This window comes from Chlorocebus sabaeus, chromosome 20 (assembly GCF_047675955.1).
Source record: "Chlorocebus sabaeus isolate Y175 chromosome 20, mChlSab1.0.hap1, whole genome shotgun sequence".
Taxonomy (NCBI): Eukaryota; Metazoa; Chordata; class Mammalia; order Primates; family Cercopithecidae; genus Chlorocebus; species Chlorocebus sabaeus.
In genome coordinates this window covers 51,725,449-51,740,019 of record NC_132923.1, presented here as the reverse complement: position 1 = coordinate 51,740,019, position 14,571 = coordinate 51,725,449, and the positions used below count along the sequence as shown (strand labels likewise).

Below are 14,571 nucleotides of genomic sequence, written 5' to 3'. Positions count from 1 at the left end.
AGATCTGAGAAGACTATCAGCCGTGCCTCCAGGGTAGCCATTTAATCTTGCAGCCAAAATACTCCCACTTTCTTCCCTGACTGGAACCTCAAATGTGTGTTGTTGACAACAGTGGGGCATTGAGAGAGGATTAGATGGATTCTAGGGAGGGCCAAGTGCACACACAACAGAGACTGATTTTCCACTTTCCATTCAATCCCAATTTCATGATTTAAAGCTGAACTCAAAATTAGATATTGGATATAATGAATTACATTCAACTTCTTTTATGCTTACTCATATATCTATTTATTCAACAATTAATGAGTGTTCATTGTACACATACTGCAAGCTAGGCATTATAGAACATGACAGCAGTCTTACCGTGCCCCTGGGACGCGAGCTGAGGACCTGATGCCATGACTTGGTTGTGCACGGGGGACACTGATTCCTCCTGGCCTCAGAGATTTTCTTGGGGCGCCACTTCATCCTACAGCCAACTTCTAAACTGCTTTGGAGGGGGCCCATGACAAACAGGTTTTTAAGAAGAAACTTCTAAGAGACAGATTACCTTAACTGAGATGTGTGTGATAAGGAAGCCCAAACAAACTTTCCAGATGTTCTAAGTGACAAGCCAAGATAAATGCAGGCTGAATGATGGCAGTTGACATAATCATGTCATATACTGTTCTCACAAATCAGCACATGTCATGTGCTAGGCACTTTCTATGGATAACTCGTGTAGTCCTCACAGCAGCCCTGTGGGTAGCTACTGTAGGTAGCATTACCAGAATTTGAACACAGCTAGTTTGCTCTATGTTGTCTCTAGCATTAGATAATGGCTTTGAAAAATGACTTTTTCATTTTTTAATAATAACCTGGCCTGGAGGCTCTGGCAGTCCATTTAATAATTTAAGGACAGCTCCATTCATTGCTGAATGACACTAAGGTCTTTCAAAGGACAAAAGAAAGAAAAAGTTTTTATGGGCTGAGAGCATCTAACGTTATTTTAAAGTGCAGACGTTAACGATTGTCAACATCACTATTATTGGTAATTATTTCAGTTCTTAGAGGGCTCTGCTCCCTGGAGTGAGGTGGTGTCTTAAGGAAGCCTCGCTAACGCGGAGGGCAAACCCAGGCTCTGAGAAACAGAAGCAGCAGCAAGAAGAAAGCTGCTGGTTTCCAAGGGTCTTAAGCCTTACCAGGAATCTTCTAGATCACTTCAAGATAGCCTCAGAAGTATGTCTTCTGTGCTCTCTTCAAGCAAGGGGTTTGGTTGGAGGAAAATTAGCCTTTTTTTTTAAATCCAGAAAAGCTACAATTTTTTTTTTTATTTTTACTTAAAAAAATGTTTTAACTGTGGTAAAATACACATAAGCATAAAACTTACCATCTCAACCAATTTCGAAAGTATGGTTCAGTGGTGTTAAGTACATTCACGTTGCTATGCACTCAATCTCCAGAATTCTTTTCTTCTTGCAAAATGGAAACTCCATACCTATTAAATACTAACTTCTCATTTGTCCCTGGTCCCCCAGCCCTTGGCAAACACCATTCTACTTTCCGTTTCTATGAATTTGACTACCCTAGAATCATGTAGTATTTGTCTTCTTGTGACTGGCTTATTTCATTTAGCATAATGTCCTCAAGCTTTATCCATGTTGTAGAATGGATCAGAATTTCCTTCTCTTTCAGGGTTGAATACTATTCCATCGTATGCATATACTACATTTTGTTTATCCATTCATCCCTCAAGGGACACTTGGATTCCTTCCACATTTTGGCTATTGCTAATAATGCTACTGTGAACTTGAGTGGAAAAATACCTGTTTGAAACCCTACTTTACAAGCTTCTTACAAGATTTAGTACATCTTTTTCTGCTTAATGTGCCATGAGTGTTCTGCAGGAAAAACCCCATCTCTCACATAGCAATTAATATGATAAAATTCAGAAAACATTAGTATAAAGTGGCTGGACATTGTGGTGTGGCCTTGACAGCCATATGTTTTTATGGTCATGCCTGGGGCATAGGGTTGTGGGTAACAAGAAATTAGGAGGACTCAGTTCTGCAGCCAACTCTCAGGGAGAGGAAATCCAAGCAGAATCCTCCTGTTATCTGAGTAAAGAGACCAGAGAAGCAGAAAGACCCTGGGACCTGGGGCAGAGGCTAAAGTGAACTCTTGATCTTAACGTTTGAACCTGTAAGGCTTCCCACTTGCAACAAATGGAAGGGCTGTGGCTCTTGTCGGAAACGTGGCTGTCATTCTCAGCATTTCATCTCTTCTTCCTATTCATGCTGTCTCCAAGTCCTGTCAATTCTAGCTCACAAATATTTCTTGATTATCCCTTCTTCTCCCTTGCATCTTAGTCCACACTACCATCCTCTCTCACCAGAACTGCCACTGCAGCCTCCTCTGCTTTTACCTGCCTCTAATCCATTCTCCCCACAACAGCCAGAGACTCTTTCAGAAATGTCAGTCAAACTGTCTCACTTGGAGACCTAAAGGACTCATTACAACATTTAGAATGTAATCTGAATTCCTTTCTTACAAGGCCCAGCATGGCCTGGACCCTCCTAGTCCCCGTTTGTTTCATGTCTCACTCTAAGATGACCAGATTGCAATCGGGGTGCCTTCCTCAAGTGTATAAAAGCACTAAACACTTCTCTCCTCAGGACTTTGGTGTATGTTGTTTCCACTGTCTGGAACGTTCCTTCACACCAAAATCTTCCCGTGTTCAACTGCTATTCAGGCCTACATGACACATCTTCACAGAAGCCTTTTCTGACCCTTCAGTCTAAATTACAAATCCCCTTGTTATTCTTACTTGTAATATTTTTTCCTTCACAACACTTTTCACAATTTTTACATTGAATACTTTCAGATGTGTGTATTGAAATTCTATCTTTCCCACTGGACTGCAAGCTCCTTGGGGGCAAAATCATGTTTATTTACTAACTGTTGTCTACCCAGCCAGCTACAGTACCTGCTATTACATATAGGCAATCTATAAATATTTATTGACTAATTGAGTGAATTAATGAATGAGTAAATGAATAACACAAAGTATTCATTTGAGCTTGAAAACTGGCCTTGATGGGATGTTCCCTGGACATTCCATAATAACAGAAGGAGCCATCCCCTGACAGATCTATTCATCCCAGCTGGTCTCTGGTTCTCTACTCCCAGACCCCATTCATGGGGCCCTGTCTGTCCATTGGAGGTCTGTCCATTCTTCACTGCAGGAATGCAAATAGTGTTATTAAAGATGAGATGGCCTTCTTTCACTCCAACAGCAAAGAAGCCAGTGAACCTCCACACCATTCATGACGGAATTGTCCACACTATTCAGAGATCACCTTTCTACGATGACATTATTCTCACGGTTGGGGGTTGGAACGTGGCCATATGGAAAGAAAGTGTTATGGTAAGTTGCCTGCAAAATGGAGGTGTGGGTGTGTGATCCTTTGTTATTGAGAAAGACAAGAGCAACTGTTATGTTCTGACATAATAGTGCCTTTGGGACACTTCTTAGAGAAATTAGAACAGATGGCGGGGACACCAGCTTGTCAGCAGCGCCACTGTAATCCTTTTGAAAACACATTCATTTGTTTTTCCTTCCTGAGGGGAGAAAACAGTTTATAAGTTCTTTGTTCTCTGAAACTTAACAGTCTTGGAATATCTACTGTGGGCAGTTGACTTCTCTGGCATTTTTTGGGGGGTGGGGGCCAGGGTCTCACTTTGTGGCCCAGGCTGGAATGCAGTGGTGTGATCTCTGTTCACTGCAGCCTCGACTTCCCAGGCTCAGGTGATTCTCCCTTCTTAGCCTCCTGAGTAGCTGGCCACAGGTGCACGCCACCAAGCCCAGCTATTTGTTTGGGTTTTTTTGTAGAAACAGGGATTTCACCATGTTGCCTAAGCTGGTCTCAAACTTCTGGGCTCAAGTGATTCACCTGCCTTGGCCTCCCAAAGTGCTGGGATTACAGGTGTGAGCCACCACACCTAGACTTGACTTGCATTTTTTCCTCCCTGGAAAATACAAGATGCGATGCCTAATTCTGATTGAAATGCAAGGAGAAACACTGGGTTTGTCATCTTTCCCTCTGCACCAGGAATATGTCAGCAGGTTCAGAAAGTGGGAGTGAGTAAGCTGAGGGTATGTCAGCAGGCAGAGCCTCGCCTGTCCAGGGACAAACAGTGGTTAAAGGGAGGCAGCAAGAGTGTGGTCAGGATTAGGAGAGGGGCTAGATCTAGGTAGATAGGAGCTAAACTGCCAAAACCTAGAATGATTGATAAAATCCGGTGAAGCAAGGGTGTGGGGAAATCAGTACTTTTGGTGGGATTGTAAGTTGACATGTCTCTTTGGTGAGCCATTTGAGATTATCAAAGCCTGAAACTATATATATATGTTTATATGCATATATAAATATATATGTATATATTTGTATATATGTATATATGCATATATGTATACCAACTTTGAAATATATATGTGTATGTGTATAGGCATTAATATGGATATATATACACACATATATATGTTTCAAAGTTGGTATACATATATATGTATATAAATGTATATATATCTAACCTAACAGTTCTACTTCTAAAACTCTAACATACAAAAATACTCAAAAACTGTATATTTATCATTGAAAAGGATTTAGAAGCTACTTAAATGGCCATCAACGGAAGAACTTCTGCTTTATGCCAATGTACTTCTGTATGTTTGATTTTTTTTTTTTTTTTTTACAATTAGTAAGTTTTGTAGTTAAAGAAAAAGAAAAAGGAAATTCAGGCATGATTGTCCAAAGACTATGCCAGGTCAAGAATTTGGTTATAGAAATTCAAGGTGCTGGGAGAAGTAGACAAGGAGAACAAGTTTGAAATGTCACCTCCACAGAGTCCATGAATCTGTGACATTGTTTCTTCACAGGAAAGTCTCATGCATATATTGGAGGGTGGGAGACAGCTCCATGATTTAGTGTAGTGCCTGCAGATATAAGTAGGCGAAGGAGCATCCCTGGTCAGTAGATGAAGCCTGAAGTGGGTAGAAAGCACATTCTGTTCTTACTTTTGAAAACCTCCCAAAGAAGACAGATTACCCCATGGTAGAGAAAAGAGAGGATGATTGCATGATGCTTAGATGGTCTAAAATCTCTTCCTAGTGTATTTATAGGCTATCAACTGCTTCCATCTGAAGTCACTTTATATGAGAATTTGCCAATTCTGCTGTCGATTTTCAACATGCAGTACACAGCTGGAACTGGCAGACTTTTCATTTGTTTTACTCTCTACTGTTTACTGAGCTGTTTCCATGGGAAGCAGACATCTGACAGCAAAATAAAGAAATAAGCAGAATGTCTTTATAATCTTTACTTGTCTAATGTCCACCAATTTCCACAGAAATAGTCATAAGGTTAGAAGCAGTAGTGGGTTTAGAAGCAGGACTATTAGAAACTTCAACAACATAATTGGAATGTTTAAACTTTTCTGAAAAGCAACTAAAAATGGCTTATGAAAACAGGGAAGAAAAGCTGTTGTTATATAAAAACTCTACAACAAAGAGAAGTAAGACTTCCTGTGGGCATAATTTTGTTGTTATATGATCATAGCTAGCTTGAGTTGTACTTAACGAACATCATAGTGAATTTCCCTCAGATAATAACAAAATCTTCTTTGTCTTTTTAAAAATTTGTTTAAAGACTGGACCCCTCCTTCAGTCATGCTGTGCACCAAAAAGGTACACCTCAGGCCACTGGTCCCTGACTCGGCCCGGAGTTTTCTATATCGGCCGAGAAGATGGATATATTGATATCTGGGACCTTCTGGAGAAAACCCATGAACCGGCCCAGTCTCAAAACATTTGCATAACTATGATCACCTGCATCAAACCCTGGATCTTTTCTCGTATGTTAATTCTAACTAAATAAACTAAGTCATTTTTGGGTAACTTGGGAACATCTTGACATTCATCTGAAAAGCCTCCAATGTTTATTTCTTAGTTTTTTGTTTTTCTTCTTGCTCATCCCTTCTTATCCCTTCCCTTCTCTTCCTTTCCTTTTCATTCTTCTCTCTTCCCTTTCCTTCCCATCTTCCTTCTTCCTTCTCCTTCTCTCTTGCTCTCAAACCTTGGACACAACCTGAGCTCCTCTCACTGTTGCCTCATCAAGAATGATTTCTGAGACATGTGTCAGGCAGAGGGAGGTTTTGAACCACACAATGGGAAACATCCTTCTCCTCTTCTCCGGGTCAGACAGGGTGAGCCCTAGATTTTTGTGATCTTTTGCTGGTTTTTTTCCCAGATGGAATAAATTTTGTTTCTTTAATTTTCATTACAAATCATATTTGTAATATTATATCACTTTTGTGGTTCTCCCCTGGCTAATATCAAGCAATTCTCTTCATAAGATAAAATTATTATCTGGGGTTATGTATGTATGTATTAAGCTTTAACCTTTGAACCAACTATGAGGAAAAAGTACTATATAACAAAGCAAGCATAAATTCAAGGATGTGTCTATAGAAATGTGATGTATGTCTTTTGTCTCCATTTTTTTTTCTGTTTCGCCCAAGTAGTAATTTCTATGTAAATCCAGTATGTTTGCCTCTTTTTATTTTATTTTAATTTTTTGCAATGACGTCTTGCTGTGTTGCCCGGGCTGAAGTGCAGTGGTGTGATCAATCCTCCTGCCTCAGCCTCCTGAAATTCTGGGATTATAGGGGTGAATCACTGTAACCCACCTGCCATTTTTAAAAGAAGAAGTTTTCCATTGTTTTCAAAGATATACAGCATGAAATTCTCTTTCTATCCATTTCTCAGAAACGTTAGATTTGGAAACTCAGTCTTCAGCATCTTGAGTGTCACATTCAGATTATTGCTTAGCCATATGTACCACCCAAGTATCTTTTCCCACTTTGGTGTAAAACATTGCTTTGTACACTTACAGGGATTATGAATCCAGGATTTTGCAATGTGAAGCAGACCTACTAAAAGGGAAAAGAACACACACACAGTGAGATAGAAAATTAAAATTCTCAAGCTGGGCATGGTGGCTCACACCTCTAATCCCAGCACTTTGGGAGGCTGAGTGAGGCGGGAAGATCACTTGAGTCCAGGATTTCAAGGCCAGCCTGAGCAACATGGCAAGACCCTGTCTCTACAAAAAATACAAAACAAAAATTAGCCGGGCATGGTGCTATGCGCCTGTAGTCCCAGCTACCCAGGAAGCTGAGGTGGGATGATTAAGCCTAGGAGGTTGAGGCTGCAGTGAGCCATGATCATACCACTGCACTCTAGCCTGGGCCACAGTGGGAGACCCTGTCTCACAAGAAAAAAAAAAAAAGGAAGAAGAAGAAGAAAGAAGAAGGAGAAGGAGAAGAAGAAGATTAAAAATCTCAAACACTTTGCATATTATACCCATTTTAAATGTTCAAAGGAAACTACTTGTTTTTACAATAAGACCTGTGGTTCTGGCTACATCTTTGAAATTCTTCTGGATAATGGTACCCTTTAGCCCTTTCTGTGTTCAGTGAAAATGAACTTCATGACTTTTCTTTGAAAATCTTTCCATGTGTTCTCCTTGCTTTCTTCTCAAGTATGCCCAGTGGGTCCAGTCACAGAGATAGTCAACTTCAGCCAGGAGCCATATTCCTTATACAGTCACCAGAAATACAAGTTTTGAGGCAGCAGGGGGGCCAACAAAGGATCAGTCTTAGCTTTCATTTCATCAGCTGGAAAAAATGACTTGTACATGTTTACATGGTCCAGCCATGAACATCTGATGAAAATGCCAAGATCATTGGAATCACAGTAGGTCCTTTGGGAGAATACAAAACAAAAACATATTTCATGTTTAATTGCTTAAGATGGTTTTCTGTTTGCTGATGTTTTCCTCCCATTTATTTTAAATCTTTCAGCTAAACAGCAATTTATAGCCATAGCTGATTATTATGGAACACTGCATATATTAGAAATCCCTTGGACATTAAGTCGCCCTTCCACCAATGAGGTTAGTAACATGACTTTCAGAATTAATGTGACCAGATATTGCCGAGATGTGTCTTTTAAAAAATGTTAGAAATGACAGCATTTTTCCTCTGTAAGGGAACAAAAGACTCATACAGTAAATAAGAGGATGTATTTCTGTTGTATGAGTTAATAGTTTGAAGTTTTAAAAAAAGCGCCAAACATGACATCGGAAGGAAACCAAGTAAATGAAGTCCAGACTCTGAGAGAATAATGACTTGGGGATTCATAATCAGAAAGTGTCATTTTTCCTATTGTAACCGAAGTGTGGGGTGCTGATTTCAGTGATACCCTTTCCTGAGGGCCCAGTTGACATGTTCATGCATCTCTCCATCACCCATCCCCACCGGTTCCCAACCCAACTTGGAATATAGCAGGCAGCACAGCTGAACTGGCAGTGTTCTACACCCCCCACCCTGTACCCACCACCCAAGTGTTTCAAACAATGTTAACAATGAGGCTTTTAAAAGATCAATGAATAGAAATATATAAATGTATATACAATGAACATTAAACATACAGATTTCAGCCTGCTGCAAGTCCAAACATCGGCCTTGTTACCGGCAGGCAAAAGGCTGTCTCTCCCCGGGTTGCCTTCCCCAAGGCCTCTGCTGACTTTCCTGCTTCTCTTCTATGCCAACACGTGAAGCCCTCCAGGGACCAGAAGCTCAGCTCTGCTTCCAGTCCCTCTAGGATCTACATTGAGATCCTCATCTGGGTTTTCTAAGTTTGATTGATGATATGAAACTTCCCTCAGATTTAGAAGGAAGAAGGAAGAAATGGGGGGAAAAGCAACCCCTGAATTGCAGCTCTCTCCTTCCAGCCCTACTTTGGAAACCTCCAAGTCACAGAGCCCTAAACGTTAGCCAGTAGCCCCTGAATTGTGCCAGCTCCTCAGGTAGTAGGCCTGTGAGTACAATTTCCAAATTATATTCACCTAAGAGATTTAAAGTATCACAAAATAGATATCTACATAATGATTAGGTAGATGATCATTAGATAATGATCAAGTAGATTAGGGAGGTAAATTAGGTAGGTCGTCTACTTAATTACAAGCAGCAGAAATTCTAACAGAGCCTTGTAAAGGTCATGGGGGCTTCCTGCATGTCACCCTCTCACAGGTGTCTGTTTCTAACAGATGACAAGTATTAACCACTACTTTGAAAGAGAAGTCAAGCATCTGGAATACGTAGAACAGCGCAAAAAAATTCGTGAGCAAGAAAAGAAAGAAATGGAACAAGAAATGGCAAAGAAAAAAGTTGTAAGTTAAATTTCAGAAATGAAAGGTGATTTCCTCGAACACCAGTGGAAATATATTTGTTTGGCTTAATCCACAGTTCCCTAGAAAAGTTATACTTTTTCACATTCTTCTCTTGTTCTCGTGAGAGTCAAGAGGGCGTTTCTTTGATTTCCTAGCTCACTGCCCATTAGACAACTAGTGAGATTCTGTCCAATTTAAGTTTCTGAAATTTTTTATAATTTCAAAGTCCTTTAGTACAGGCACATTAATTCAAAATTTGAATGCTTTCATTATAGAATTTTAATATCTGGTGAATAATGCATTAAAGAAGGTGGTGCAAAATGAGTTGAATATGGAATCAAGACATGTGGGCTCAAATCCCAACTCTGCCACTTACTAGCTGTGAGATTTAGAGCAAGGCTGTCACCTTTGCTGAGCTTCAGGTCTCTTATCTTGAAAATGGGAATACTAGTAACTAAGATTACTGTAAGACTGTCAGTTAAAGAATGTGACAAATAGACTTTCAGTAAATAGAGCTATTATAATAATAGATAGATTAGATAGATAGATAGATAGATAGATAGATAGATAGATAGATAGATAAATAGAGAGAGAGAGAGAGATATGAGGGGGTGGAGAGAGAGGTGAATTTTACTGTATATAATATGCTGAAGCTATGAAACTTGAAATAGAGGAGATTGGTACAGGGCACATCCATCCTAAACTCTGTCAAAAAAGAACCTAAGCTCTAAAGCACCCCGTGCCCCTCTTTCTCAGCTTCTCCCTGTTTGATAGGAAATCTGTGACTCTGCTGGTCTTCCCTTGCCCACTGGAATTTTGGGCTTTTAAACATTCTGTGAATTAGGCTTTTCTCTCTTTCTCACTTGAGATCACCTCAGTCTCAATTTCTGTTTCCCTCTTGCTCTCTCTCTCCTTTGCTCTTTTGTTACCAACATTTCATCATTGATCCCATCTGTAGATTCCGTATAGCCAAATACATACATCCTCAAACACAATTACTCACATGAGGCCCTCAGTCTCAAAAGCATTAGCATGGGGTGCTGGGCACCGTGGCTCACGCCTGTAATCCCAGCACTTTGAGAGGCTGAGGTGGGTGGATCACCTGAGGTCAGGAGTTCGAGACCAGCCTGACCCACATGGAGAAACCCTGTCTCTACTAAAAATACAAAATAAGCCAGGCGTGGTGGCGCATACCTGTAATCCCAGCTACTCAGGAGGCTGAGGCAGGAGAGTCGCTTGAACTGGGAGGCGAGGTTGCAGTGAGCCGAGATTTTGCCATTACACTCCATCCTGGGCAACAAGAGCAAAACTTTGTCTCAAAAAAAAAAAAAAAGAAAAGAAAAGAAAAGCATTAGCATGTGGAAATATTGTAATGTGCTGCATTAGCAAATAGATTAACATTATCCCTTATTGATAGATACTAATTAGTGCAATAAAAGCAGATGATCTCATTTCAAAAACATGTTTGGAGACAAAGTGTAAAAGAATGCCAATTTATTAACCTTTCTTTCCATTCCACTGCTACAAACAAATTGATCTTAGTTTTGTTCTTTTGCACACTTAACAAATGTTAGTTTGTTGAGATTCTATTATGGGAGATAATCTGCCACCATTCCCCTTCTCCAGCAATTATCCATGACTATTATGAGTGTTTAAATACCATAGCAACAGCTCCTAATTATCTACATCAATGGGAGCAAGTAGAATTGTGGATAATCCAAAAATAATTTGCATGTGAAATACTTTTTAAACACCTGAATATTATAATAATAATACCTTAAATTGTATTATACTTTTCAATTTCCAAAATGTTCCCAACTTCTTGTTACTTCATTTCCATTTGATATGGTGCCCTCTTTTAAGTAAAGCCACCACTTCTCAAATTTTCGCTGGAACTATTAATAGATTGTGGATATGTGAATGAATTTGAAAGGGTTCCTCTGTTACATTTAGAACAAGAAAAAAGTCACTAAGTAAAAACAACTAATGTTAGTCAGAAATGGCTCCTTCTAAGCAATGGCTGATAAAGGGGAAAATGGAAACAGTAACAACCTCAGAAGATTGCAATGGGGATTAAATGAGTTAAAATATTTACAGCACTTAGCCAATGACTGGCACATAGAAAGTGTTCGCATATTCATCCAGCAAGGCTGGCCTGTATGAGTGCTCAGCAGGTGCCAGGATGAGGCTGTACAGTTTAACACAGATTTCAGGAAAATCATACATCCATCTCTTTGTAAACATATAATCTGGATACAGCTCCCTCCTCAAAGGATAATAATAATCACTGCTCTAATCGCATATGAAATGGGAATTTTCCTAACTGGAATTTCAGCTGGAGACTCAGCCTGGGAAGAGTAGTCATTGCCGTGTGATCCACAAGCTATGCCCTTCATATGGGGCTCAGAAGAGGGGGATCTCAAAAGAATTCTGCAACCTCTAGGCTATTAGTCACCCTCCAGTCTACATAAGGGAAACAAGGGAAGAAGGCTGGAAAAAGTGATTTGTTTTTGAGAGAGAGAGACAGTGGTTGGGGACCATGTTTCCCTCCACTCCCTCCTTTCCCAGCACATCTGACTGCCTCCCACCAACCTGCCCTCCTGCCTTCCTGCCCTCCATCCAATCCTTTCCAGAAAACAGCAGCCAGGTCAACTATTCACAAACAGCCCCTTCTCATCCTTTGGTATTTTTAGATATCAGTGTTTCATAGGGATGTCTTGTTTTTCTTCCCCCCCTAGAAAATATATCAGAAGTCAAAAGAACAAATGGAGGCTGAATTAAAAATGGATTACGAGAGTTATCTGGAACTGGAAAAGACTGTACTTGTCAACCTTGGCCTAATCAAAGTCACAGAGAAGGGGTCATACTTGGATGTGATGTAAAAAAGCTTCCTGAAGGGGTGTTTTGGGGACTTTTTCCCTCTATTTTTTTTATGTCAGGTGAACTGGCAAGCTGAACATATGTGTGTGTGTGTGTGTGTGTGTGTGTGTGTGTATAGAGAGAGGCTTATTTATAGACTTTTATTTCCCTGCTATTAAAATTTTTGAATTTTAACAATGAGATCTATTTCAGTTTTTGTACCAAATATGCGCCAAATTTTGTACTGAATATGAAAGTGTTCTTTTTTTAATGAATGTTTTCAATAACAAAATTTTTATTTTCCTTATAATAATAGAGAACTTTGGATGTCCCCTCCATCCCAATCCTTGCCATTCACGCAGAGGTCCTTATCCCAGGCAGAAGGGGAAATCAAACTGCTCCTACTTATCAGCTTGCTTTTGGCCACCTTTCCAAAACAAGTGCTTCCCCTGGGTCACTGCACAAACTGTAGGGCCGTGTGCTAAACAAAATATTAGCAAATCAAATCCAGAAAAAAAATATATATATATATTTATATTTTAAAGAGGTTAACACATGAAGACCAAGTGGAGTTTATCCAAGGAAGGCAAGGTTAATTTAAAAGTAGAAAATAAATCAGTGATTAATCAAAAGAGAGAAATTATGATGCCAAGCTGATGCAGAAAAACATTTTATAAAAGTTGACATCCATTCATGATAATAACAATACGTTCTTAGCATCTACAGAAAGAATTCCTGTAATCTGATGAAGGGTGTGTAAAACAATACTACACCAAACATCATACTTCATGGTGACAAGCAGAAAGCTTTCCTCTGAGTTGTGGAACAAGACACAGGGCACACCATCAGGTGCCTAACATCATGTACTGCAGTCGCCTTTTTCTGCCTATGCTGGTCAAGCCTAGCATAGGCACCAAAAAGCAAAAACAGTATGTGAAACTGAGACACAGAAGAGCTTGGAGCCAGATTGTGAAGACTCCTGTTTATCAAGCTAAGGAGCTGGATTAGAATTTATGGGGAATGAATAGAAGGACTAAACAGGAAGTTGACCCGATCAGCTTTATTTTTAGGAAACAAGGAATGAACTAGAGCGGGGGAGAGTCTCATGGCAAGAAATCCTATTATAATGGAGGCAGGAGGAATTGTTCAGGGCAAAGGATTAGGATGCCCTGTACTAAAGCTTAATGTGAAGGTAGAAATGAAAGGCTGGTTGGATGGGGAAGGGAAGACAAAGGATAATACCAAGGTTTATCAGTTAGATTGCTAGAGGAAAGAAAACTTTGTCGGGTAGGTTTTAGCTCTTAACCACCTGTGTGCCCTTGAACAGATGACCCAGCTCTGTGAAACAGATTCCCCTTCCATCAAGTCAGGTTGAGAGAACTTACCTTGCAACATTTACATAAGGGGCAAATGAGCACCTGCAGATAAGGGGCCTGTGCCTGGCACATATTATTGTCATCATGATTGAAGTTTCCTGGGGCTCATCCTTACACTTGAACTTCTTTTATTCTTTCTTTTTTCTGCACTCACTTTCTAGGTGCATTCATCCACTCTCAAGGCTTTAAATACTACTTCTGTGACCTGGCCTTCTCTCTAAAATCAAGAGATGTGTATCTGTTTGACCTTTTGTATCTCCACTTGGATGTTTAATAGGCATCTTAAACTTAAACATGTCCAAAATTGAGTGCTTGATGTTTCCCTCCAAAAGTCATTCCTCTAGCAGTCCTCCCAGCCATGATGCTGCTTGGGGCAAAAGCCTTAAGGTCATCCTTCATCTCCTTTCTTTCACAATCCACATCCAATCTGTCCGCAAGTCCTGTTGACTACACGTTCAGTATGCATGCGAAACCTGATCACTTCTCTTCTCCCTCACTGCTACCACCATGGTCCAAGCTGCATCATCACCAACTTGGATTTTGCAGCAGCCTCCTGTTCTCCCTGCTTCTGTGTTGTCATTTTCAGTCTCTTTCAGCCACAACCAGATGGTAATTTTAAATGGATGCTGTCAGATGCTGTCATCCTTCTGCACAGAGTCCTTCCTCAGCCTCATAGTATGATCACTCAGAGTATGATCCCAGCGCCTCTCTGTGCCCTGCAAACCCTTGTGCAGGCAGGCCCTCCACTGTCACCTGGTCCCATCCCTCCTTCCTCTCCCCTCTGTCACCCCATCCCAATCATGCTGGCCTCCTGTTCACCAAACATGCCAGGCATCTTCCTCTCCCTGGGCATCTATGCTTGCTGTTCAGTACCTTCTCCAGAGATTTTTCTAATTTTATTTTCATGAGTTCACTCTAAAAAATGGTTGGTTTGTCTTTAGAGACAGGGTCTCACTCAGTTGCACAGGCTGGAGTGCAGTGGTGCAATCATAGCTCACTGCAGCCTCAAGCTGTTGGGCTTAAGCAATCCCCTTGCCTCAGCCTCCTGAGTAGCTAGGACTATAGAC

At 40.4% G+C, this 14,571-nt stretch overlaps 1 protein-coding gene across 2 annotated transcripts in view; it reads left to right on the top strand.

Moving 5' to 3' along the window:
• DNAI3 (dynein axonemal intermediate chain 3) overlaps nt 1-12,285 on the top strand; it is a 73,930-nt gene extending 61,645 nt beyond the window's left edge. For both annotated transcript variants that reach the window (XM_007978107.3, XM_073007154.1), the window contains 5 exons: nt 3,276-3,406; nt 5,685-5,889; nt 7,900-7,991; nt 9,147-9,269; nt 12,008-12,285. In XM_007978107.3, the coding sequence (XP_007976298.1) occupies nt 3,276-3,406; nt 5,685-5,889; nt 7,900-7,991; nt 9,147-9,269; nt 12,008-12,151 (695 nt within the window). In that variant the 3' untranslated portion in view covers nt 12,152-12,285. The remainder of the gene's footprint in view (nt 1-3,275; nt 3,407-5,684; nt 5,890-7,899; nt 7,992-9,146; nt 9,270-12,007) is intronic.
• Nucleotides 12,286-14,571: the final 2,286 nt, after the last annotated feature.